This window comes from Desmodus rotundus, chromosome 7 (assembly GCF_022682495.2).
Source record: "Desmodus rotundus isolate HL8 chromosome 7, HLdesRot8A.1, whole genome shotgun sequence".
Classification (NCBI taxonomy): domain Eukaryota; kingdom Metazoa; phylum Chordata; class Mammalia; order Chiroptera; family Phyllostomidae; genus Desmodus; species Desmodus rotundus.
In genome coordinates, this window is record NC_071393.1 from 103,831,734 (window position 1) to 103,857,205 (window position 25,472).

The window sequence follows — 25,472 nt, forward strand, 5'->3', positions numbered from 1 at the left end:
GAATCCCCCCAAATGGGGATTTCTGTATCTGGCCTTGATGGCCTCTCACAGTCTTGCCCAGCTTTGCCTTGCACACCTTGTCTTTCACTGCTCCCCAACGTCAGCCCCACCTTTCTATTAAACTAGTCTTTTCTCCTTCTTCTTTCAAGAAAATTTAGCGTTCCATCCCGCACAGCTGTGGAAGCCACTCTGGGTGCCCCTGAGGCCTCTCTCTTTGATTCTTCGCTGTGATGAACCCCAAAGCTAAGTGTTCAACCTCATAGATTCCTGGCACATCTCCTCCTTCTGCCACCAGACCCCCTTCACTCGCACACAAAACTGACAGCACAGCCACTGCTTTGGATCTGGATTTGCAAATTTATGTTTTCCATGGGGTGTGTGAAGTGAAGTCACATCTTGTTTTACAAAAAAACTGTCAGGTCTCAGGGGCACAGAGCATGTGCACAGTTGGGAAATCCAAATAGGAATGAGGTGGCCAAACAGACTGAGGTGGGTCAGGGCGATGGCTCTCAAGTGGAGGTCACATATTTCCCCTTGGAAAAGTCAGGAGGTCTCATCCCCTACCCTAGACAGGACTGGGATATCATTCTGCCTTGGGAAGAAAGGGCGATTATCTAAGTGCAGATCAAACACCGCTTCCTAGAGATAGTGATGTTTCCCAGCGCCTGAGACAAGGGCAAGCTTAGTCATGGTTTCTGAACGCAGGTCTTAGGGAGCACGCTTCCTTATACGCAGGGGTCCAAGGGAGTGATAAGTGTTCTCTGCAAGGTGTGCTTGCAAGGTCCAGAGGCAACATGTGTTCTGAATCCTTGGAAACTATGCCCTGCAGCCTGGAATCATGCTTTGGATCTTGTCCAACCCTGTTACTCAGGGTAATTAGGACAACACTGCCTCGTGTGCACACTAACGTGAAATGGGGTGGAGCATGGAGCTGGCTCGGGCCTCACTGAATGTCTACCTCTCCCAGCTCCGCCAGTTCTCACCAGTCATACCACCTGCTCTCAGAGTGTAGGAGGAGGTTTGTAGATGAGGCAGCCAGGCGTAAGCTTTCTTTTCAGTAATATCCAGTCTAATTTTTACAGCGGAGGCAAATTTCAACTCCAAAGTCAACTGTCAGGAAATTCTCCTGGGAGTCTAAGGGAACAGTGTCAAGTCATAAGTACGGGATGCTTTCCTATTAATAGTTGCTATTAAATTTGTGGAGTGCTTTTAGCAGTTGTAAAGAATGTTCATGTTTACAGCCCTGGGAGTGCTTCACAAATATAGAAATGGGCTTAAAAAGGTTACATAGGGAATATGTGGAAGCTTTGGGCTTTGACCCAGATATTCTGACCCCCAAAACCTGTGTTCCCTATACCATAGCACACTACATTTTGCCTAATGGACTGCAAAGTATTTGCCAACTATTCTTTTCTGAGAGTATTATTTTGCCTGGGAGCTTGTTTATAATTCTGATGTAATGGAAATCTTTCTGTGAAATGGTAGGAAGCAGGTGTTTTATTGGAAAGAGAAGAAGATTAAAGTTCATGAACTTTGAATGCAAGACCCAGCTTGACTATTCAATGGCTGTGTGACCTTGAGTCAGCTTCTTAACCTCTCTGGCCTTAGATTCTATTAAATAGGGGGCTCAGACTTGATATTTGTACTGTTTTACAGCTTCCAAGTTCTCAAGCGAACTCAGTCATACCGGGGGAAACCATGCAGGTGCCACTGAAGATAGTCTTTCTAAAAAACAAGCTCTAGTTCTGGATTCTCATTAGGACTTGACTTTTATAAGGTCAAAGAATTGGCCTAAGAGTCCTAGTGGTGTCTGGATGGCCATAACTTTGTGTCTCTCTTTCAATTACCTAGTGCTATGTAATCTAAGAGTAGTGGCTTAAAACAATAAGGATTTAGTATTTCTCATAACTCCCTGGGTTGGTGGACTCAGCTGGGCAACTTTTCTGCTCCCTCTGGGGTCAGTCAAGTGGTTGTATTTGGTCTTAGTTGGAGCTAGAATGTCCACAATGACCTCCCTCACATATTGGGGCCTAGGTTCTGGCGATTGGCTGAAGATCTCCACTCTGCTCAACTCGTGTCTCCAGCAAAACAGCCCTGACTTCTTTTCTTAGCAGCTCAAGGCTTTGAAGAGGGTAAAATGCAAGTTGCAAGGCTTCTTAAGGCCTCAGTCTGGAATTTATACAGCATCACCTCTCCCATGTGCTATTGGTCAAAGCAAGTCAGAGCCACCCTGAATTCAAAAGGTGGGGAATTTGGCCCCTCCATCCCTTGATGGAGTAGTGGCAAAGCCCCTTTGTAGAAGAGTACACAGCATGCCATCTTCAGAAACAATCTGCGAAAGGAAACTATGGAAGAGCTGGTGATGCAAGAAAATAGCCCAAGGCCAGAAGACTCAGGATCTTTTTAGAGTACATTCAATTCCAGGGAAAACCACAGGCTTCTGGGGTGCATTGGTAGAATGGATTAACTGTTACCAATTGTCTACTTCAAGCCGTCACCATCAGCCCCAATATCCTTCTGCTCCCTTACTCTCTGCTCCTCCCCGCACCATTTCCCTACCTCTCCCTGCACCCCAGTTTTATTGGCTCTTCACACCCTTGTACTCGAGTTAAAGTAGTCTCCCCCATCTGCGGTTTCTTTTTCCATATCTCCCGTTACCCGTGGTCAACCACAGTCTGAAAACATTGGAAAATTACAGAAATAAACAATTCATAAGTTTCAAATTACAAGCCCTTCTGAGTAACAGGATGAAATCTCCGTGCTGTCCTGCTCTGTCCCGCCCAGGGTATGAGTCACCCCTTCGTCCAATGCATCCACACTGTTCACACTACCCACTTGGTCGTCACTTAGCAGCCACCTCAGTTATTGGGTGGGCTCTTCTGGTGTCACAGTGCTTGTGTTCAAGTAACCTTTATTTTACTTAGTAACAGCCCCAAAGTGCAACAGTGGTGACGGTGACAATTTGGATATGCCAAAGAGAACATGTAAAGTGCTTCCTTTAAGTGAAAAGGTGAAAGTTCTCAATTGAATAAGAAAAGAAAAAAAGTCTTATGCTGGGGATGCTAAAGACCTACGCTAAGAACGGATCTTCTATTTGTGAGATTGTGGAACGGGAAAAAGAAATGCATGCTAGTGTTGCTGTTGCACCTCAGACTGCAGATGTTACAGCCACAGTGAGTGGTGAGTGCTTATCTGAGACGGAAAAGGCTCTAAGGAGTGAGTGAAGACACGAACAGAAAGTGTGTTCGGGTTGATGGCAACGTGCTGCACCAGAAAGCACTGAGCCCGTATGAAGACTTTAGCAAGCGGTCCCCTTATATGAGTGACATCAAGCCATTTCCTGCAAGTCAGGGATGGTCACACAGATTCAGGACTGATGTGTCCTGTAAATATGCAGTATCTGTACTTTCAAAGTTAAAACAAAACATACAAATAAATAAATAAAATAAAAATTGCTGGAGAGGCTGCGTCAGTTATGAAGAAGCTGCTGCCACATTCTGGCAGAGCTGAAGAAGTTGATTAGGCTATAGTACTATCTGGGGTTTCAAGCATCCACTGGGGGTCTTGGAACATGTCCCTGAGGAAAAGGGGGGACTACTGTACTTGGTCTTTCTGGGGAGGGAGTTATCTGGTGGGCGTCCTCTTCACCAGCAACTTAAATTCATGTGCTGCTTAAACTCAAGGCTGTGCCTTTTATGGGTCACCGAGACTGTGTCTACAGGAGATCTCAGTTTGATTCCTCAATCGCAGGGTGTGTGTGTGTGCATGTGTGTGTTCTCATGGGCTTGCACTGCCCCCTGTGCCACGGACCCCAACAAACTATGGTTTTACACCAAAGCTGCCCCTTTTTCACGTGTTTCTATTTTCTGCCAGGCCCCCGAGGGCATTTATGTCTGCATCCTTGGTCTTGTCTAACACCCCCGATTTACTGGCAAGGAAAATAAGGCCCAGAGCCTGGAGGTGATTGATTTCTCTAAATAAAACAAAAAACAAAGAACAACCCCCCCAACCTCTGCTTTCTCATTTATTATCTTTTTTCATCTTTTCAAAAGCCCAGTTCGTAGATGGGAAAGTCAATATTTTGAGTGTTAAAAAAAAGGCCTACAGCCTCGGTCTCTTGGTTTCCCTTCCAGCACACTTTTCAATGCAGCATGTGGGGTTGGCCTTGAGCATGAAGGAGGAGTATTTGCTGTTCCTCAGGTGAGGCCAGCATTTTCCTGGGATTCTGTGGGATCATCTGGACTCTTCCTAAGTACAGAGCTGCCTTCATGTGGTGTCCTTGGAAAACCCTGAGCCAGTGAAGTTGTTTTCAGATTCCCATGAATCACTTTGCTTGTTATATTAAAGTAAATAATAAAAGCAAATGGGAAATTCAAGTGAACAATATTACATTGTGTGAACACTGCAGAATATGTCTTTCATCTTGCATTGTGGGCTCCTAGAGAATAGGGGTCAGGTCATTCACTTGCTTAACATCTAGAACAATGAGCAGAAAATAGTAGGTGCTCAATAAACAGTTGAAAGCCTGAGTGGATATTTTTGGGGAGTGTTCTTTAAGTGAGATGTCTTTGCTTTCTCCATGGATCAATAGTTGGAGAGTGGGTGGCGGGCTGGCTTCTGCTAACTGGCTCTGTGATCTGCAAACCTCACTGAACCTCACTTTTTTCATCTCTAAAATGAAGTTAGAAAAGACAATCTCTTGTATTCTTGTCAGGTGCAAAATTCTATAATTTTTTCATGTTATATTGGTTTAGGAAATGGAAAAAAGCACTTCAAATATTTTCTGTTTCTGTATCAGTTTCTCATTGTTTGGATTTTGGAGTTTAAAGCCTCCTACTAAACGAAGAAGAAGAAAGCCATCAGAGATTCTTGGGTTGAAGAAACATATCACCTCATGGCAGCTGTTGAGCGCGGATCCCTGTGGCTTGTGTTTATTCTACACGGCCAAATCTTGGAACAAATGAGAGTTTTGGGAAGGAGAAAGGCAGAATAGTTTATGTCCTTATAGAATAGTTCAACTCTTCAAAATAGTGTTCACTTAATAGATTACAAAATGGACTGAGAGACTTATAAACTTGGAGAAAATTATTTCTAAGTTTTCCTGGATTAGGGAAACAGGCATTTCCTGAATATTCTGCTATGAATGTGAACAGGGACATATTGTCTGGCATCTACCTGATATTCAGTAAAACTCTACTGAGTGAGCAAGTGCATGAACCAGTGAATGATCTATGTGGATTCATTCTCCTTTTCTACCTAAACAGATCACATCAGCTGGGTTTTCTTCATCCTCTCTCTCCTGGCTTGAAAGTTTTGTATACTTTTCTTATCGTAGTCATGGTTGCCCTTATTTCCGCTTTCCCCCAGATACAAGAAAAGTTGATTCCAAATTCCATGCTCCCCTCCAAAGAGGCAGCTGTAGTCACAATCTTGTTTTTTTTCCCCTGAGACCCACAGATAGATTTTCTATGATGCTAATGAATCTGAAGTTCAGGGCCCCTCACTCGCATGCTCCAATGTTTTAGTACATATTTAACAAGTGCGAAGTTAATTATTAACTCCCATGAGGAGGTGCAATACACACATAAAGAACTGCATGATTTTTTCCCCATATATATAGACAGGAATCTGGAGAATATGGATGGGAATGGATATTGAGAGTGTGTGACTAAGGTAGAAGGAATATTAAGTTGGAAAGCCTTAAAAATGGGACTGAGGTTTCAGAGAGAGAGAGAGAGAGAGAGAGAGAGAGAATAGGAAAAAGAGTGTAGGGAGGTGGAGGGAAGGGAAAGGAGAAGGGGTTAAGGTGAAAGAGAGATTTTTATCTCCTCTCTTTATCCCCAGCTTGAGGCTGTCACTTACGAAGGCCATGGAGATAGGTGAACCTTTAGGATATACTGTAATGCTAGAAGGGAGATAGATATTCTAGTGAGATACTGCAGACGATGAGGTGGCTGGGGTTTAATCACTATAACTGAAAAGTGCTCGTTGTCTCTCAGATCATTTATCTGAGAGCTTCCCTCCTCTCCTTCACTATGATGCAGATGTGAATCGACCTCTACCCATTCTATCCATTTAGGGACACTAGACAAAGACACAACATGACTTATAACTCACAGTGAAGGTAAGACACACAACAGGCAGGACCTTGATGAGGGGAAAGGGTTGGGGGGTGAAAACGACGGAGGACCTGGGAGCAGTGGGAGAGATAGGGTCTTTGAGGAGGAAGGAATGGAGGGGAATCTTCTGATGGGAGGTTCTACTCAAGAGACTGGACCACAATCCAGTACCAAGCAGAGAGTAGTAGGAGATACACTGAACAGCCTACACATGTGACCTTGACAAGGCCTTGACGTGGTTAAGAATCCTTCACTGGATCAGAAGCAGAGTGGCTGTCTCTAGGATTGTGTGTGCTTGCTTCACCAACTGAAAGTAATACCATTTTGTTTCAGGTTTTACCTGCCCTTCCTTTTACAATCAAGAGCATAGTGGCAGGGTTACAGTTGGAAAAGATATGGCATGTGTCAGAGAAAAACGGCCATAGATTTGGAAGATTCTGATTTAATCACACTGCTTCTGACATCAAGTCCTCTCGCTTCTCTCTGGCTCTACCATCAACCACAGCATGTCAGATTTAATGGACGTGAGCAACTAACATTGAGCCATTCCTATGATTTATCAACTCACTGCACCTCCCAGCAGTATGATGAATAATTCGTGTGGCACTTAACACACAGAGGAAAGAATGGAACAGTTCATTTTCTATCTGCCAAACCTCAGAGTCACTTTTTTGCCAGTCAGCTATTATTTGATCCATTGATTCCTCAGTTAACCATGTACCTTGGTTAAAAGATAGTTGAGGTAAAATTAAATTAGAATATTTCATGAGTTGTGGCATTCACATTGAAGGAAAAAAATCATTTCACCAATTGCAACATTTTAAAAATAACGATTGCGCAAATGGGTAGTTTAAAATGATGCTCTGGTCTCGAGCTTAATTTTTGACTTTTCTGTATTTTAATTGTATTAGTGGTGTGCTGTTTGAAGGAAATGGTGCTTTATTTACATGTTGCTTTGCTGGGCACAAAACTTTCCTGGTTTATCTGTAATAGCAGAATTCTTGTTTTCCTTTTTTATCCAAATAAGAACAAAAACAGCAGAAGAACAGGTTAGAAGGGAAGCAGCCAAAGATACCTGCTTATCAATTTGCCAATTTGTGTAGGCACTGGCCTTGAAATCCAATGGCAACTATGACTCACTAATTTGAGAAGAGAAAAGAAATGCTATGACTTTTATGAAAAAACTAATGCCCTTGGTCAGGAAGAGATAGAAAGTTAACTAGTGAAAACAAAACAAAAAAACACCAACAAAAACAGTGAACCAGGAGTCAGCCTGGTTGAGGCCAGCAATCTACCACAAGCTAATGTGTAATCTCAGGCAGGCCACTGTGACAGTCTTGTTATTTTTTCTGAGATACAAAGGTATATTTGCTGTGACGTTAATGAAGCTGAAGTTCAGGGCCCCTCACTTTCATGCTCCAACCTTTTTAACAAGCGTGAAGTTAATGATCTCCGTCTACCTCCCTGGAGAAGTACACACATGCGCAACTGCATGACTTTAGAACTGGAGGATCAACATTATGAACATGGACTTTTATATTATTTTTTAAAGTATATTTTATTGATTATACTATTACAGTTGTCTCAACTTTTCCCCCTCCACCCTGCACTCCCCAGCCCTCCAGCATCTGCGCCCCCCCTTAATTCATGTCTATGGGTTGTACATATAAGTTATTTGAGTTCTCTGTTTCCTATACCATTTTTGCCCTCTCCCAGTCTATTTAATGCCTACCAATTATGCTTCTTCTTCCCTGTACCTTTTCCCCACTATTCGTCCCTTCCCCTCCCCACTGAAAACACTCCATATGATGTCCATTTCTCTGATTCTGTTCCTGTTCTAGTTGTTTGCTTAGTTTTTGTTTTCATTGTTTTTCTTTCTTTTATTTTTTTAGATTCATTTGTTGATAGTTGTGAGTTTGTTGTCATTTTATTGTTCATATTTTTGATCTTCCTTTTCTTAGATAAGTCCCTTTAACCTTTCATATAATAAGGGCTTGGTGATGATGAACTGTTTTAAGTTGACCCTATCTGGGAAGCACTTTATCTGCCCTTCCATTCTAAATGAAAGCTTTGTTGGATAGAATAATCTTGGATATAGATCCTTGCCTTTCATGACTTTGAATACTTCTTTCCAGCCCCTTCTTGCCTGTAAGGTTTCTTTTGAGAAATCAGCTGACAGTCTCATGGGAACTCCTTTATAGGTAACTGTCTCCTTTTCTCTTGCCTCTTTTAAGATTCTCTCTTTGTCTTTGATCTTGGATAACTTAATGATGATGTGCCTTGGTGTGTTCCTCTTTGGGTCCAACTTCTTTGGGACTCTCTGGGCTTCCTGGAGTTCCTGGAAGTCTATTTCCTTCGCCACAATGGGGAAGTTTTCCTTCATTATTTGTTCAAATAAGCTTTCAATTTGTTGAAAGCTGTTGTGTTTCTCCTTCTAGCACCCCTATAATTCAGCTACTGGAACGTTTCAGGTTGCCCCAGAGGTTTGTAAGTCTCTTCGCTTTTTTGAATTCTTTTTTCTTCATTCTGTTCTGGTTGGATGTTTATTTCTTCCTTTTGTTCCAACTTTATTTGAGTCCTGGCTTTCTTCCTGTCACTGTTGGTTCCCTGAATATTTTGGTTTATTTCAGTTTGGGTATGTTTCATTTGTTTTTTCATTTTTTGACCAAGCTCAATCAGTTCTGTGAGCATTTTGATTACCAGGGCTTTACATTCTCCATCAGATAGGTTGGCTATCTCCTCATCACTTAGCTCTCTTTCTGAAGTTTTGCTCTGTCCTTTCATTTGGGCCATATTTCTTTTATTTGGGGCACCTGATAAGCTGTAAGGGGGCGGGGCCTTAGGAATTCACCAGGGCAGGGTAACCCTCCTTGCTGCTCTGAGGCGCTGCCTGTGGGGGAGGGGCCAGAGAGGGAACAGTGCGGCCTGCCTGTTCGTCTCTAGCACATTTTCCAAGGGACTCTGGTGTGAGACTGGGAGCTTCTCCCATCGCAGCAACCACTGCAGTCAACAGTCAGCTCTGACTCTCAGTTTCCCCTTAAGTCAGCCCCTCCCATGCAACCTGTCGCCAGGCCGCAGTCAGCCCCGCCCCATGGTCTGCTGCCTCACCTCGGTTTCTCTCTGTCTGCTACCTTACTGGTCTGGTTGTTCTGTTTGACTGTTTCTTTAATTCCATGGTTGTCAGAGTTCCATGCAGTTTGATTTTCTGGCACTTCTGGTTGTTTATTGATTTTAGCTTTGTTGTTATCCTCCTTTTGATTGTGTGAGGCAGTGAAGGGTTTCTACCTACACCTCCATCTTGGCTGGAACTCAATATGGACTTTTATATTATTGTAGATGTAAAGAGAGAAGATAGGGACAAAGAAGGGATACAGATGTGCCAGAGAGGCTCTTGGAAAACTGAGAATTGAGAACTAGAAGTTAACATCATTTTTAAGACTTGGTATAGCAATGGCATCTTGAACATAGTACTCTTTCAAAGCCAAAGTTAGGAAGAGCTTTAGAGTCCAGCTCAAATATAATAGAAGATGTTAACATTTCCAAGAGAAAAAAAAACCCCTACTAATCAGAAGCAGGTGATCAACTCAAAGCAGGAGACACTGCGGTGTCTGTTCAGCGTGCGTGAGGGACACAGGGTCAGGGGGGGGTATTGAAAGAAAGGGGAAACTTGTATGTGGAAGGAGGGAATTAAACTGGTGTTAGCTGACAGAAACAAGATTCGTAAAAATAAAAATATAAGTAACATTTAAAAATTACAAGCCAAAGTTGGATTTTATAGAAGGCTGTATGAAAGAAGGTGAAAACTAGACACATTTTATCATTAAGATGAGTTAATGCAAATAATAAATAAAACAAGATGGAAATTTTGGTGAATGTGTTGGATAAATCACATAACCAATAAGCACAGCATCGTTGGTACTTTCAGAGTGGGATCAGCCAAGGACATGGCTGGAGGTAGGGCAGAGGTCTTGGCAAAGACTGCATGTCAGTGCATCACTTAGAATTACCCCAGTAAATGGAACCCCTAATTATATTATAAGAAGAAAATCCATATGTAAGGGAAGTAATCAGGGAAGGATCAACTCTAGACTTGTTAGCTTCTCCTTTAAGGGAAAAGATGTTAAGAAAGAACTTGTGTAGCAAAAAAAATAAGCTCATAAAGGGGTCTATCTGCTGGACACTTCTGGGTACATATGTATGACTGTTTCAGTCATAACCAGTATCTATAAATCAAGGGTTGGCACATTGGTGATGTCCCCTTGTTAATATCATTAACTGAAGGGAATTTCAATTTGGGATTTGGTAGAACACATTCTGCAAGTGGATTTGGGATGGGAGCAGTTTTACCAGTTGGTTCTCCAGATTCCTCTCTTTACCACCTGCAATAACAGTACAGCAAGGATGAGCTCATCTTCACAAGGCAGTGGGGGTGGGGGGAGTTGAAATGCAAATCACAAACAGAAGGGAAGCGTTGGAATCATACATCTGACTCTCCTTGCTCTGATTTCAGGCTCACCAAGCAACCTTTTCGTGAATGCTCAGCTTCCCAGGCAAGGATGTGCCTCTTAGAGAAAGATTGCACTGGCCTTACTAATGAGAGTTTTCATGTATATGACAGTTCAATTTATGATTTCAACAAGTCATTTTCTGTTTATAGCCCAGCAGTCATGGGAATCACTTACATCATGTGATCATGTGCTAATTTCAAGCAGGGCTTATTAAAACCAGATTGCTAAGCAATCTATAATGTGAGCCACAGACACAAATTTGAAAGTTTTAAATTTTCTAGTAGCTGCATTAAAAGGGTAAAAAGAAACAGGTTAAATGAATTTGATAATATTTTCATTTAAACCAACATATCTAAAGAATTTCCATTTCAGTATGTAATGACTATAAAGCTATTAATGAAATAGCCTACATTCTTTTCTTCACACTAAGTCTTCAAGTCCGGTGCATTTGACAAAGCACATCTCAATGTGGACAAACTCTATTTCAACAGCTTCAGGTGACTAGTGACTAACTTATCGAACAATATGGTTTTAGAACCTCTGAATTCTCTGAATTAATTCCTCTGGAATAAAGCAGCTGAGTTCACACCATTTTGAAAACTCTGTCAGGGGTTTTCAGAACAACCATTGAAGCCCATTCCTGGAGCTCAGGTTAGAATTCTTGCTCTTAAGGTTCCCACAGCTCCCAAACGATCTGGTGTTCCTGTCTCCAATGACAAAGCTGATAACAACAAATGACTGCTTTGTGGCATACATGTGGGGGCACATGGCTTATCAGAGCTTTAAACACAAGGCTTTGCTCTTTCTGTCCCTGGTTTCTTGGCATTAGCACCCCCACACCATTAGCTCCTGCACTCTTCGGTTCTTACTTCACCTTCAACTGCTACAGGTGGTGGGTGTGGGGAGAGAAAAAGAAAGAAAAAGGATTAGAATTAATAGAGACTTCTGTTCTAGCCTGCCAGGTCCACCAGAATCTCCTGTACTAGGTGTTCTTTGTACTTGTGATGAGGGTTTATGGATAGGAAAGAGGATTTGTACTTAAATATCAGAAACATTCCAACCCTTGTGCAGTTATACTGTTCACTCTCCTATCCTTGCATTGTCCTTCTCCAAATGGGTTGTCCTCCAGTGCATCCTGACAAAGTGCCTGCATAAAATTAACAGGCGTGCAAAGCCTGAGTGAGCAAAATTGATTGGCCTATAATTTGTTTGCGAAGCGATCAGAACGTGGCTGAAGTGATTTTAATTTCAGAGGCCCGAGTCGCCAGTCTGTTCTTTGACAGGCAATTAGTTCCACTGGCTGGGCCAGCATGCCCTGGTGCAGCGTGCTGAAGGGAACTGGGTAAACGGGGACGAGGAGCCTGTTTTGCTGTCTCCAGCCATTTCTCATTCCAGGCTTCTTTTGTCTCTCCGGCTTATTTTGGGTAAAATTCCCTGCTTTGCACCAGGTTCTGTGACTTTGCTGAGCATAGTGCCGTGGATAAGTGCTCTTGATAAGGACTTGGAGGAAGGTAAACAGAGGAAACCCTAACAGTACTTAATAATTCTAGATTGTCTGGCAATGTGTTAAGCTCTTCTACACGTGATTTTATTTAATATACTGACAGCCTCAAATGATAGGTATTAATATCCTCATTTTACTGATGATGAAGTCCAGGGGCACAGAGAGGTTAGCAGTCAGGCAAAGTCACACTTTTCAGAAGTGCAGTCAGGTTGTGTGTGACCCAGGGGTTCTCTTCCCTGAATGGTGCGGCTCATTCAGTCACCCTGGAGCATTGCCTCTGGGGCTTCAGGGAGGAACCAGGTTTGGATGAAGAGGCAAAACAATAGCAACCTCCAAGGCACTCCACCCATGAAGGCAGGGACTTTGTCGGTATCCTCCCACCCCAACTGAACTTGACTCATTGAAGGTGCATCGTAAGCACCTGGGCAGCAGAGCCACACTTGTTTAGTGACTGAAATACGTTACCCCATCTGACTCTCACCACAACAGTGAGAGGTAGCAAGGAGAAGTATTATCATCTTCATTTATGATTACTTTATCTGAATCAAAGGGAGTATCTCACACTCCCAAAGTGATTTGAATAAATTTCTGAGTTGTTGTAGTTCTAATTACTGTAGTAACAACTTACCTATTAAGGCTAAAGTTGCCAGAAGCAGGGAGCATTTCCTCTACTTCGTAACCCCTTCCTCACAGGGCAGAGAGAGGATGTGTCTATGATGACAGAATGTTCTAGCAGACAGTGCTGCTCTAGAGACAGGCAGACGCCAGCTGGTGATCATCTGACATAATATCCTACTTCAGAGCCGGAAGTGGAACTTAATATTATATTTGAATGAATAAGTGAAGGAATACCATAATGGAAGTGTTTTCTTAATATAGACTGGGCTAATTACAGTGATCAGTCATAAGTTGAATTAGTGCTTTCCAGGGTACCTGACTCCATTTTTCAAAATGAATCGTTAAAAAGAGCAAAACAATTCATTTCTTAAACATGTCAAAATACAATTTTAAATGTCGTGCTAAGTAATGGCAAGATGCTGGAGTGGGTTAGTCAGTGATTACTGCTATTTAATAGTAATTTAAAAACAAAGTAAGAGCAATGTTTATACCAATATGACATTTAACTAGTCAAAACCAACTTGACTTAGATTATGAATTAACTCATATTTATTAATAATATGTTTCATTTATTTTGTGAAGCTTAAAGTGAGTCATATTGTTTCTTTTAGTTAATATCATGTTATCTGTCTATGCCAGGGGACTAGCATTGTCTTTTCAAAAAAATGACAGAGCAATGAAAAAATATTAAAGTTTTAATTTGCCACAATGCCCAGCCAGTAGGTGTGGTATCCTGAGTCCCCTCTACTTGCCCTGTGATGGTCTCACCTACGCTTTTGGGGACATTTGAATTTAAAAAAAAAAACCATAATAAAACAGATGCGAGAAAGGCTTGGCTTCTTGTACGAAATTTTCCAGGAAGTACAGATTATCTTCAATTGCGAGCTGCCCCAACCAGCCTGTTAGGGAAGAAAATGCCTTTTATCAATTTAGTAAGTTGGCATTTTGTGGAAACACAACAAAGGCTGTGGCACATTCAACCCTTTTGGTCTTTAACTAATCTCATCTATGAGCCTGCCTACCCTCAGCTAAGACCGATCTACCAGAATTTGTGTGAAACCCCCACTCACTTGTTCTTTAAATGTCTGTAAGTGACAGGCACTGTGCTGGGAACACTGTAATCGATGCCCCACAGCCCCTGCTTTCAAGGAGCTCATGGTCTACTGGGAACGCAGATGAGCAGACTGACAATTACCACGGCGGTAGCCAGTGCCACACTGGTGATGACAGAGGCTTCTAAAGCCACATTGTCCAGCATGGGTGATAAGGAAAGGCTTCATGGGAAAAAAAGACTAAAATTCTGTCATGAAGCATGGTAAGGGTTATTCAAGTGATGAGAGAGGAAAAGAGAGTACAAGAAAGAGAGCATGTCTTTTTTTAAAAAAAGATTTATTTAGGTATTTATTTTTAGACAGAGGGGAAGGGAGGGAGAAAGAGAGGGAGGGGAACATCAATGTATAGTTGCTTCTCATGAGGCCCCAAACTGGGGACCTGGCCGCACAACCCAGGCATGTGCCCTGACTGGGAACTGAACTGGCAACACTTTGGTTCACAGGCTGGTGCTCAATCCACTGAGCCATACCAGCCAGGGCAGGAGAGTGTGTCTTGATTGAGGAACTGCAAGAAGTGTAGCGTCACCAAAGCATAGGGTTTCCATGGGCCACAGAGCATGGTGTGGTGGAATGAGACCCTGGAGCTATGTTGTCCCATATGGTAGTGAGTAGCTGCATAAATTTAATTTCAAATTAATTCAAAGTAAATAAAATTAGAAATGCAGCCCCTGAATCGCTCTAGCTGTGCCTGGAGAGCTCCAGGGCCACTGTGGCTACTGTGTTGGACAGTGCAGATGTGGAATAGTTCCATCATCAGAGGAAGTCCTGTTGGATAGTGCTTCTCTGGCGGCTGATGGGCAGGGCCTTTCAGTGAACTAGGAATGACATGTGGAGCTGTTTGGGCCTTATTCTGGGGACAATGAGATGCCACTAAAGTATTTTACACAAGGGAGTAGAATGAGCAAATTTATATCAGAAAAGTCACTTTACAGAGCACTATAGGGACAAGAGAGGCAAAACTAGGAGTTGGAGAGAGCAATGTAAAGAGTGTCTTTCATTCATCAGGGAAAGATGATCGGGCCTAGAATAGGTAACATCATAGGGAAGTGTATAGATTCAAAAAATACTGCGAAAGGGAAGCAGCAGGACTTATGGTTTAGATGTGGAGGGTGAGGACAGCAGAAGTTAAGGCTGATCTCTGGCTTGGTTAGCTAGCGATTGATGGTGCCATTAACCTACACAGGGAACAAGGGAGAGACAGGAATACTGTATTTCGCCGCCATGTATAATGCTCACCCATGTTTTGTGCACATTATGCACAAGACTATTATACCCACGGCACGTAATCATTATACCCATGTATAATGCGCATCCTTCTTTTTCTCTAAAAAGTTTGGGCAAAAAGTGCGCATTATACATGGCAAAATACAGTATGTCTGGGGAGGAAAGATGATAAATTAAACTTTGCTCTTGAACCTGAAGTGAACAATGAGGCATCCAAGTTAGCTTCCAGAAAGCATTTGGATAGTCTGACCTGAAGCTCAGGAAGCAATCAGGGCTGGAGATTAAAGATTGTGAAGCCACCGCCATCTACATGACATCTGAAGCATGGGAAGAGGTGAGATCCCCATGGGAAAATGTGTAATGAGATGCTAAGAAAGCCAAGGACTGAACACTCACGGTGATGCGATCAGCCTCAGAAGAGGGCCCCAGAGAAGCAGGCAGTGAGGCAGAAGGAGACCCAGGAGATTACATTTGATCTAGAAGAGGAGACTATTTTAGGAAAAAAAGGAGTAGTCATCATGTCAAATGCTGCAGAGAGTACAATCAAGTAAGGGTTGAATGGTGTCAATAGGTTTTTCAAAAGAGAGGTCATTGGTGACCTTGGTGAATGACCTTTTGGGATAATGATGGGGGCAGAAGGTGGATTGTAGTAGATCGAAGGGTGAATGGGAGTTGAAGAAATGACAGCAAATATAAACGACTCTTGCAAAAAAACTTGGTGGTGAAGGGCTTTAGAGGTGGCTGGTGACCGATGTCCTCTCTGTCACCACTGTGCCATTTCATATGTCTTCTTCCTATTGGAGATATTCGTAACCTCTTTTATGCTCTGTACTACTCTAAGCACAGGGAAGTGCAGATGGGGTCTTCTACAATACATCTGCACATCTTCTTAGTTTCTAGCGTCGGTCTTGCGTAGAGAAAGAACGTGCTCTGTTAATATGTTGAATTACTCTCCAGCTTTCAAATTTAAGGCTCTTACTGGACTTAAATATATAAAAAGTATGTATCCTTTTCATGTGTTTCCCTCTTGGGCAACTTTCTCTGAATGAAAAGGTCTCAATCCTAGGTGCAAAAAAGGTAATGACAAGCCCATAATTTAATAGAATTTCATGTTTTCAGGAAATTTTGTGAATTAGTGGGAACGAATCCCCTCCCCACCAACCCCAGAAGAAATAGAACAAGAATGAATATGTTTTAGTAAAAAATTTTATTATGATTATTTACACCAGTTCCTTGATACGCATATAAATGTAAACTTTTATTGTTGGCATTATTTCACATATGACTTATCCAAATCAGAGTTAATAATGTTGTGTGCGTATACAGGTAGTGAGAAAATTTTATTATATTCACAGAATATACATACACGTGCATTCAAAACGTGTTTCTCCTTAAGCCAGTGGTATAGACACCGCCCCATTGACCCTGCTTCTGCTTCTCAGGTGCACACTGGAATCTGTGAGGTCATCCACATGCTCCTCACTCTTCTTTTCCTTCAGGCTGTTGATGAATTTCAGGGTAATTTCATCCCACTCCTCTGGCAATAGCATCAGCAGAAACCCAATGCAGATGATGATGGTAGCAGCCAGGCGCACGACATTGAATATCACCTCCTGCTTCAGGAGATCCACAGCTAAATAAGAAATATCAGGTTAGTCACCATCTATGACGATTTCTAAGCTTTTCTGAAAACAAATGACCCAAGTCAGCCCTTCTTCTAGAGATTTCCAAAGGTCTTCCTTGTTCTTTCAAGCTCACCTTTCCTTTTTTTAACCATTGTCCGTGGTGTTCCCTTCATATGCCTTTCATTCCTTATCTCTAAATCATACTTATCCCTTATGGCCCCTGTGATCTAATTTAATTAATTCTTAGGACTTTTCCTCTCCATTCCTCCAGAGCCAAGCCTGTTAATATTTAGGTCATTGCACATGCCATTCTTTAAAAAAATTTTTGATTGAGGTAAAAATCATATAACACAAAATTAACCATTTTAAAGTGAACTTAGTGGCCTTTAGTACATTCATCATGTTGTACAACTGTCACCTCTCTCTGCTTCCAAAACATCTCCATCACTTTAAAATAAAACCTCTCATCCATTAAGTAGCCCCCAACCCCTACCTCCTAACCTCTGGCAACCGCTGATCTACTGTTTGTTTCTATAGATTTACCTATTCTGGACGTTTCGCATAAATGGAGTCACGCTATATGTGATCTTTTGTGTCTGGCTTCTTTCACTTAGCAAGATGTTTTCGAAGTTCATCTAGGTTGTAGCATGTATTCATACTTTCCCCCTTTTTATAGCTGAATAATATCCCATTTTATGGATCAAAATTTGTTTATCCATTCACATGTTGATGGATATTTATGTGTTTCCACCTTGACACATTGCTACTTGCATTCATGTACAATGATATTTTTGAGCCCCTGTTTTCAATTTGGGGGATATATACCTAATAGTGGAATTGTTGGTCACACACATGCTATTCTTTTTACATGGAATGCCCTTCCCTCCTCAAGCTCATTTCATCCAGCTAAACCCTCCAGTAGATCTCTCCATTTGGGCTTCTTGCAGGGAGACTTCTTGGTTGCCCCTCCTATGAGCTCTCAGAGCATTTAGTTCGTACCTCTATCAAAGCAGTTCTCTGTTGTCTCCCTCTGATGGTACATGGTCCTGAAAGCAGGGACTGTGCCTTGCTCAGGATCTCTCACCAGGGTTATCACAGCTCAGACATACATTAAGTGCTCAGAAACTACTTGTTGAATGAATGAATCCATGGATGAATGAAGAAACTTCCTTGACAATGCCACTCTGCCCTAATATTCCTTTCCTCTGAATATCTTATAGTCTTGGGAGTCTGTCCCTCAATTTGGCATTTAATAATAAATTACTTCGAAGAGTTCTAAGTCATTTAATGTATAGTGGTCTCATTTTCCAAATGCAGGCATAAGCCTCTTAAGGGAACAATAATATCATTTTTCCCTGTCTTTTCTATAGTCCTGATCCCATAGTAAGTGCTCAATAAACACTTTCTGATTGTCCTGAGGCAAAGAAAGATGGAATGGAATCACAGCGTTTTAAAGTTAGGACTGTGCAGTCATCCAGATAACCCACTTCCATTACTTGTTCCACCAACAGGTTTTATTAGAATATCCTGGAAAGACAACTTCTCCTTTTGTCACTGGAGTGAATCAAATTGCTTTTTTCCTATCTCTACTCCAGAGAGCTATCTGCTGTGCCCTCTGAGAGAAGCTTCTGCAGCTCCCCAGGGTTGGTCTGATGGGGAGCCAGCACCCCATACATCTCCCACACTTTCATTAGTGACGTTTACGTGAGAGTCGTATGCTGGGATGCCTTTTGCTTCCATAGGATTTCCTCTAAAAATACCACAAAATTAAGTTGTCAGGGAGATGACATGAAACCCAAATGATACATTCGGTATTTAATTCTAAAAGCACAACCAAGTAAAAACAGTGTTTATAGCTGCAAATTTTAAATCTGTTGCATAGTTACTCCGTTGATGACACCTTCATGATATTTAGAAACATCTTCCCAGGCAGGCAAGGGACATAATTCACAGCTGCGCAAAGAAGCAACTCAGGGCACAAAACAAACTCGAGCAGGAGACTTACTGTGCACGTGTCAAATTGTACCAGTACCTGCGTTTCCAGGAACACTGAGCAGCGTCCCAATGGAGATTAGGATTGGGTACGTCAGCACCACGCCGACATTCACCAGGATGTTGAACACTGTAAAGTAAAGGAGGATACTGAGGCTATTGGAGGATAAATGGGAATCGCTACACTGGGTGCTTTCCTTCTCAACATAAAATGATCAGTGTCTGTGCTAAACATGCCTCTTGAACTGTCGGCACCTTTGGTCAGTTAATTCTCTAGTTTTGGAGACGGATGTATGCGTATCTCACCTGAAGTAGTCTTCTTGTTTGTCTCCTCTGCCACTCTGGCTGCCTGAGCCCCTGCCCGCTGGCTGACAAAGGGTGCTCGGGGCAAACACAAAGAGGTGGGATCATCAGTTCGCTGTGCTGGGATACCACACCCGGTGGGGTGTGGAAACCATGCCGTTGGTGGGGAACCTGGTCCAGCCAGCGTGGGTGGCACCCAGCCTAGCAGGCTTCCTCAGAGGCACGTATTAGATGTGTCTGGGGCTGCATGTTAGAGAAGGGCTACTTTGCAGCAACTGGAGATCATGTGTATGCAGATGGGGCCACAGACAGTGAAATTCTGGCTACGATCATCCCCAGTTAGATTGGTTTGGGTCAGGAAATTGTCCAGGCACTTTTCACTAGGATGATTGATCTTATGGAAACATTACTAGTGATTTCTACTTAACTTAGCAGAGGTCATGACAGGTCATAACCACATATTTTTGGTCTTCAAATGTAGAATTCGAAGGACCAACAATTAGTTGAAGTGTTTCCTGTCTTGCTTAAGTCCTCCCCTTAGGGCCTAGGCCAAAGTGTAAAATGATGACTCAGTGCCTATGGGGGAAGAAAATAAGAGCATGTTTTTCTTCAAGAATTGCTGTGCTGCTTCAGATTGTGTTTCGGATTATGGCCCCTTGATAAAGAAAGTCAAGTGAGGGTTGGCAGATGTCTTGTAGGTCGAGTCTTGTGGGTAAATGTGGAGCTGGCAGAGGGGGCTGTCTTAGGTGGTGTGAGGAAAGAGAAGCAGCATGAAAAGGATTTGATTCTGAGGAAAGAGACACTGGTCACTGGGTGGGGGTGTTTGCTGGGCCAGAGAAGAGCACACTTGTTAATTTTCAGGTGCCTCTCATGTCAAGTTATAGCAGGGACACAGCCTGAAAGTGGGAGGTCCCTGGTGAGGCAGGCAGCCTCAGAGTTACAGGGAGTTGGGAGAAAAAATATTAAAAAGAGTCCAGGCGACTTTTTCTTGGTCATCGACCAGGCACAGCCTACTTGGCCGAGCCACCAAGCCCAGGTCTGCTTCGTAGCCTTGCTTAGTGAGGGCTTGCTATCTCACGTTCGTGCTCTGTACACAGCTAGAGCGGGCTGTTTAAAATGCAGATTTGAGCCTGTCACCTCTCTGCTGAGACATTAGTAAGTGGATTGTATATGATCTCACCTATAAGAGGAATCTAATGAACAAAATAAACCAACAAACAAAATAGAAACAGGCATGATACATGGACCAGACTGACAGCTGTCAGAGATGAAAGAAAGTGAAGAGATTAACCCAAAACATATGCGTGACACATAGACACAGACGACAGTGTGGAGATAGCCAGAGGGACGTGGCGGGGGGGCAGCAGGGGGGGGATGGGGACGGAAAGAGACTTTGCTTGGAGTGACAGGCACACAATGCAGCATGCGAATGATGTTTTATTGAGTTGTGCACTTGAGACCTGTATGGTTTTGTGAACCAATGTCACCCCAATAAATTCAATTAAACAGTAAGTGAATTTTAAATTCAAACCCGTGACCTGGATGGTGTGGCTTAGTGGATTTAGCACCAGCCTGCAAACCAAAGGGTCGCTGGTTTGATTCCCAGTCTAGGGCACATGCCTGGGTTGTGGTCCAAGTCCCCAGTAGGGGGCATGCGAGAAGCAACCACACATTGAGGTCTCCCTCCCTCCCTCCCTTCCCCTCTCTAGAAATAAGTAAGTAAAATATTAAAAAATAAATAAGTAAATTCAACCCTGTCAATGTGGCTTTTCAGGTCCTTCATGACTGGCTACCCTCCCGAATGTCTTCTTCTTCCTCCCCACTGCTTCTATACTCAGTGCTCTAGCCACTTTGAACCACTTTGAGTTCCTTGAGTAAGAGTGTCCCTCTCTCCATCGGCCCGATGCCCCGTGGCACCCTGGGAACCCAATAACATCATACAGTATAGCACGAAGGATGGACGAGGCTGCTTGCAGACCCGGGGTGATTGGAGCGGTCTGGACCTCCAGCTCACTTTAACCCCTAGGAGGCATACCAGTTGGAGAGCTCTGATCTAATCAAGCAATAGCCTGCAAAGAACCTTCCAAATTCAATAACATGAACCGACCTTAGGTAAGTTTGGGAAATAGAGGAGAGAGGTACCCAAGGAAATAATCTAATACGATGATTTCACTATCCAAGGAAACTTAAGTGACATAGGGAATGGAAGGCAAAATCTGGGGTCACTTACCCAGCCACAGCCCTGCCATCCCACAGAGACAGCCCCAGGGCAGGGCTGCAAAGGAGGACCAGTGCTCCACCTTGGTGAAATACAGGATGACAGGGGTGAAGGAGATGAAGATTAAGTTGAAGAAACCCACCGTGGAGACAAAGTGTGCCGCTTCACCGAAGTTGGCACTTCCGAGAAACATCTTAAACAAAACCTGCAATGGGAAGAAACTCTTAAGCCGCACAGTGGGAGACTTTGCTGCAGCAGAAAGGTGAGCGCTATCTACCTGCACCGGGAGCTAACTGGCCCGGTGTTTATCCTCCACATCTCCGTACCTGCCGCCTCCATGGCATCCAATGTGGTGTTGAGATAAGGAGCCAAAATGCCCTGTAGCCTTCATGTGAAACAGCAAGTGCCATTGAACAAACTCCTTATGGTGGTGCAAACCGCGGGGCACTGCACAGGTGCTGAGCACCATGCCCAGGGTGGTGGTGGAGGGTGAATCATAAATAAAAGCAGAGAAACCCAGAAAAATCTTCTAGATTGAGATGCTGTCAACTCTTCCCTTCAAGCATGGGATTCATTTCACTCTGGTTTTGACAGATACTGAAAACCCTATTGGACAGGGAGAGCCTGTCATTATGTGTTGAGATAAATAATAATGATGCCTTGGATTTATAAGTACTTTTCTCTCAGAGCTTAAAATATTTTCACGAACACTGTTTATTCTTCAGATTAAAAGTCTTTTTCTCTGGGTTATAAATATGTGGACAGAGAAAGGTGGCAAGAAGGCGTGAATGGCTAACCTAGCATCGCACATCAGACAGGGGAGGAGCCAGGACTCTGGACCCTATATCTTGGTTTTTTTTAACCCCTCTGCTTCCTGCACAAGTCCTCAAACAATGGGGAACGAAGCAGACTTTCCCTGTGGTGCACACAGGATTCTGTGCATGTCGGCAAATATTCCCACTCCCATAACGAAGCCATTCGTGCCATGGTCATTAGAATCCTGTCTACTGGATGGCCGTCCTGGTCGCACAGCAATGCCAGGTATTGCTTTTAATTTCCACCGGACTTATTATTATTTTTTCTTTTGAGAGACTTAATCAAGAGACCCTGGTCACATGCTAGTCTTTGGTCACGTCAGACATCTCAGTGGAGTCTCAGTTGGGGGCAGGTTAGACACTAATGGCGACTGAGTGAACACTTGTCAAGCTTGTCACACAGAATCAGTGGGCCAGGAAATGTCAGTATGGAAATAGACTCAGTGTCCTCTGAGCCGCAGTGCTGGCGAATAACCAGAACAGGCATCCAGGAAAGAGGCAAAGGGCATTTTCTGCCTTTCAGAGAGAATTTTCTCATTCCAACACCGAGAGAGATGAAAGTGGAATAGTCCTTCAGCTACATCCATAAAGTTGGCTCTGAAATGTGGAGCTTTGGGGGCATAACCTTTTAGATATGCTCTCTTAGTCCTCACTTCTGAAGTTAAGAGCAATGACTGAATAGAATTTTCATTGATGACAGCAGTTCCAGGAGAGAAAGAACGGTGAGTACATAGTGCAGGCCAGGAGTATCCTTCAGAGAGGAAGAGAGACTCTTCATTTTGCTAATAACATGGACTTCTGTGGCACAGAGTTAATATGTAGTAAAAGGTAACCTCTCAAATGACAGCTTGCTTATTATTTTTAACACCTCAATTGGAGTTAAGATAATGACCACAGGTAGTTCAATTAAAGAAACATAAAGAGGGGAGAGGTTGTTCTCAGCCTCTGCTACAACTGATTGATGATGCAGGAGGGGTGGGGCCATGGAGCAAGGGCTTTGGACTTGGCCAGTCCACATTTTATCTTGGCTCTATCACTTCTTGGTTGTATGGCCTTGGGCAAGGTATTTAATGTTTCAAAGCCTCAGTGTCCTCCTCAGTCATTCCAACAATATTAACACACCAAATGCAAAAATATAAAAAAAATTTGATGTCTCCATATTCCAGAGCAAACAATTGAACACTTCATGGAAGTTGCTAAGTGCTTCCTCAAACCCAGATCCCTCTTTGAAATCGGGGATAAGCACCTATGTCTTATGAGGGTATAATAACAGTTTTCTGCCAGGTGCCCAGCACATAGCAAGCACTCGGTAAATGTGCTTAATAAGATGGTTAAACAGTAACCATCTTTATTTTTTCCTAGCCAAGAGCTTCTCTGCCCGCCCTTTATTATTTAAGTCTAAGCTACAAACGACAATTGACTGCATAAGAAAGCGCATGGCATACCTTGTATAACGCAGATGTAGAGGCTGAGCCCACCGCAAATGCCACTCCTATGATGGAGTCCGCGTGGAAATTATCCGCATAAGCCATCATGACGATGCCCGTAATTGCCATTATTGTGGCAACTATCTGTCGAATAGAATGCAAAGAAATAAGAAAACAAACAAACAAAAAATGAAACACAAACCTGATGACTCCATATCCCTGAGCAAGCAAGAAGACTTCATGAAAGCTGCTCCCTCAAACCCAATTGCCTCTGTACACGGCGGTTCAATTGTAGAAGGATCTGTATTAACAAGGAATCATATACTCATGAGACAGCCAGGCGGAGAATATAAAAGCTGCTCACATTCAAATCAAGGACTAATGATTCTAGCTTAATTTTTTAGTTCAACTTCGTAGAGATTTTTACCCATATTGGTGAACTACAGTTAATAGGAAGTCAGTTCTCAGCCTTTTCATCTATACTGTATTCCTTTTCTTCAAACATTTAGCATACATTTTAATCGGCTCCTTGGATTGATGCATGTTGGTGAAGACCTCCACACAACCAGAACTTGATTAGGGAGACTTTATATCGATGCAGCTAAGAGGCAACACTTAGGGCAAGGGGTAAAAAGAAAGTGGGTAATCTCACAATAATTTATAAGGGGCAAGTTGCACCGCCACTTGGAATGTCAAATGGAGGCCAGTTCTTCCTTTTGTTTTCATGTAAATTAAGCCACAGAAAGATAGTTTTATTTCCTTATTCTAGAACATGAATCGCATAGAGTGAAATGTTCATAATTTGATTGCAATCATAATGGTCGACTTTAAGTTGATATGATGCTTGGTGTGTTTAAAACCAGAGTTGACCCCTTTGTGAATGCTGATTCACAGCTGTTTCTTTAACTTTCTTCACCTAGAGGGATTCAGACATTTCAAAGTTGCCTCACCGACTTTAAAACCAAGATGCAACTTTGTGAACAATTTAGACATATGTGGCAATTAACTTTGTTAAGCTTCAGTTCTGAGTATTCCCAAGTAAATCAATTCCTCTGTAGATAACTTTTTCACATGGGTTGTTTTGCCCCTCTGAACGATTTTAGTGAATTATTTATTACAACAAAATGCAGATCTTTAACAAGTAACTGTATGCAGTGCACGATAATGATGACACATAATTTAGATGCTGCTAAAGCAATTCTTTTGTTAATAACCACCAAAAGCAAGCGCACAGTTGGTTTCAGAGGCAGCTCCATACTAAAGCACCCTTTATGGAAAACAGCAGGAGAACTTGAGAACAGACGCTGACATGTCAGCAGTGAAAAACTGTCTTCATAACATGTGATCCGGGAGGCTGCTTGATGGGAGGCGTTTCTCTTGCCGAGTGAATATCACATTCTCCGAAGCTGCCAGGCGTGTGTTCTAGTTAGACTGTGCCTCAGACTGCAGGGAATAGAATTTAATACACACACCATGAGGTGTCAAGGAAATTTTCCAAACAAGAAGTAATAGATTCATAAATAAACATGGTGAGGGGGTTATCTAGACCTGGAAATTCTGTGAGGGCTATCATTTTCTTTGATTTGTGGATTTATAGTTCAGCCAGAGATTTGCAGCAATTCTTTGGGCAGTCTGATTTCAGACAATGCAAAGGAACATGAGACCCTTGCATTTTCTGATTTGTTTTTGTGTTTAAATAACGTCCATGGGTTAAAGTATGCAGGTGCACACAGAGATCTCCCTCATAAGACTGAACTTGTAGCGTAATAAATTTGAATTAATATTTGTGGGTTGTTTGTTTTGGGCCAAGCACCAATTGTATTTTCTTGGAAAAAATAAATACAACCGGGTTAAAAGAACACAATGTTAGTCCTAATGATCTTTAACATAATGTGCTGTTTCATATTTTTAATTATTTTAAGTTTCTATATTATATGATTCTGGGTCTAGGGAATTATGAAAACAAACAGCCCATACAAACAAACAAAAAAGCAACAAACAAAATCA

General features: G+C 42.6%; 1 protein-coding gene across 1 annotated transcript in view; it reads right to left on the reverse strand.

Moving 5' to 3' along the window:
* Positions 1 to 16,262: 16,262 nt before the first annotated feature.
* Positions 16,263 to 25,472, reverse strand: part of SLC35F4 (solute carrier family 35 member F4) — a 151,630-nt gene continuing 142,420 nt past the window's right edge. The window contains exons 5-8 of the mRNA XM_024567879.3: positions 23,484 to 23,609; positions 21,236 to 21,428; positions 18,743 to 18,832; positions 16,263 to 16,718 (exon numbers count right to left, since the gene is read on the reverse strand). Of these exons, the coding sequence (XP_024423647.1) occupies positions 16,477 to 16,718; positions 18,743 to 18,832; positions 21,236 to 21,428; positions 23,484 to 23,609 (651 nt within the window). The 3' untranslated portion in view covers positions 16,263 to 16,476. The remainder of the gene's footprint in view (positions 16,719 to 18,742; positions 18,833 to 21,235; positions 21,429 to 23,483; positions 23,610 to 25,472) is intronic.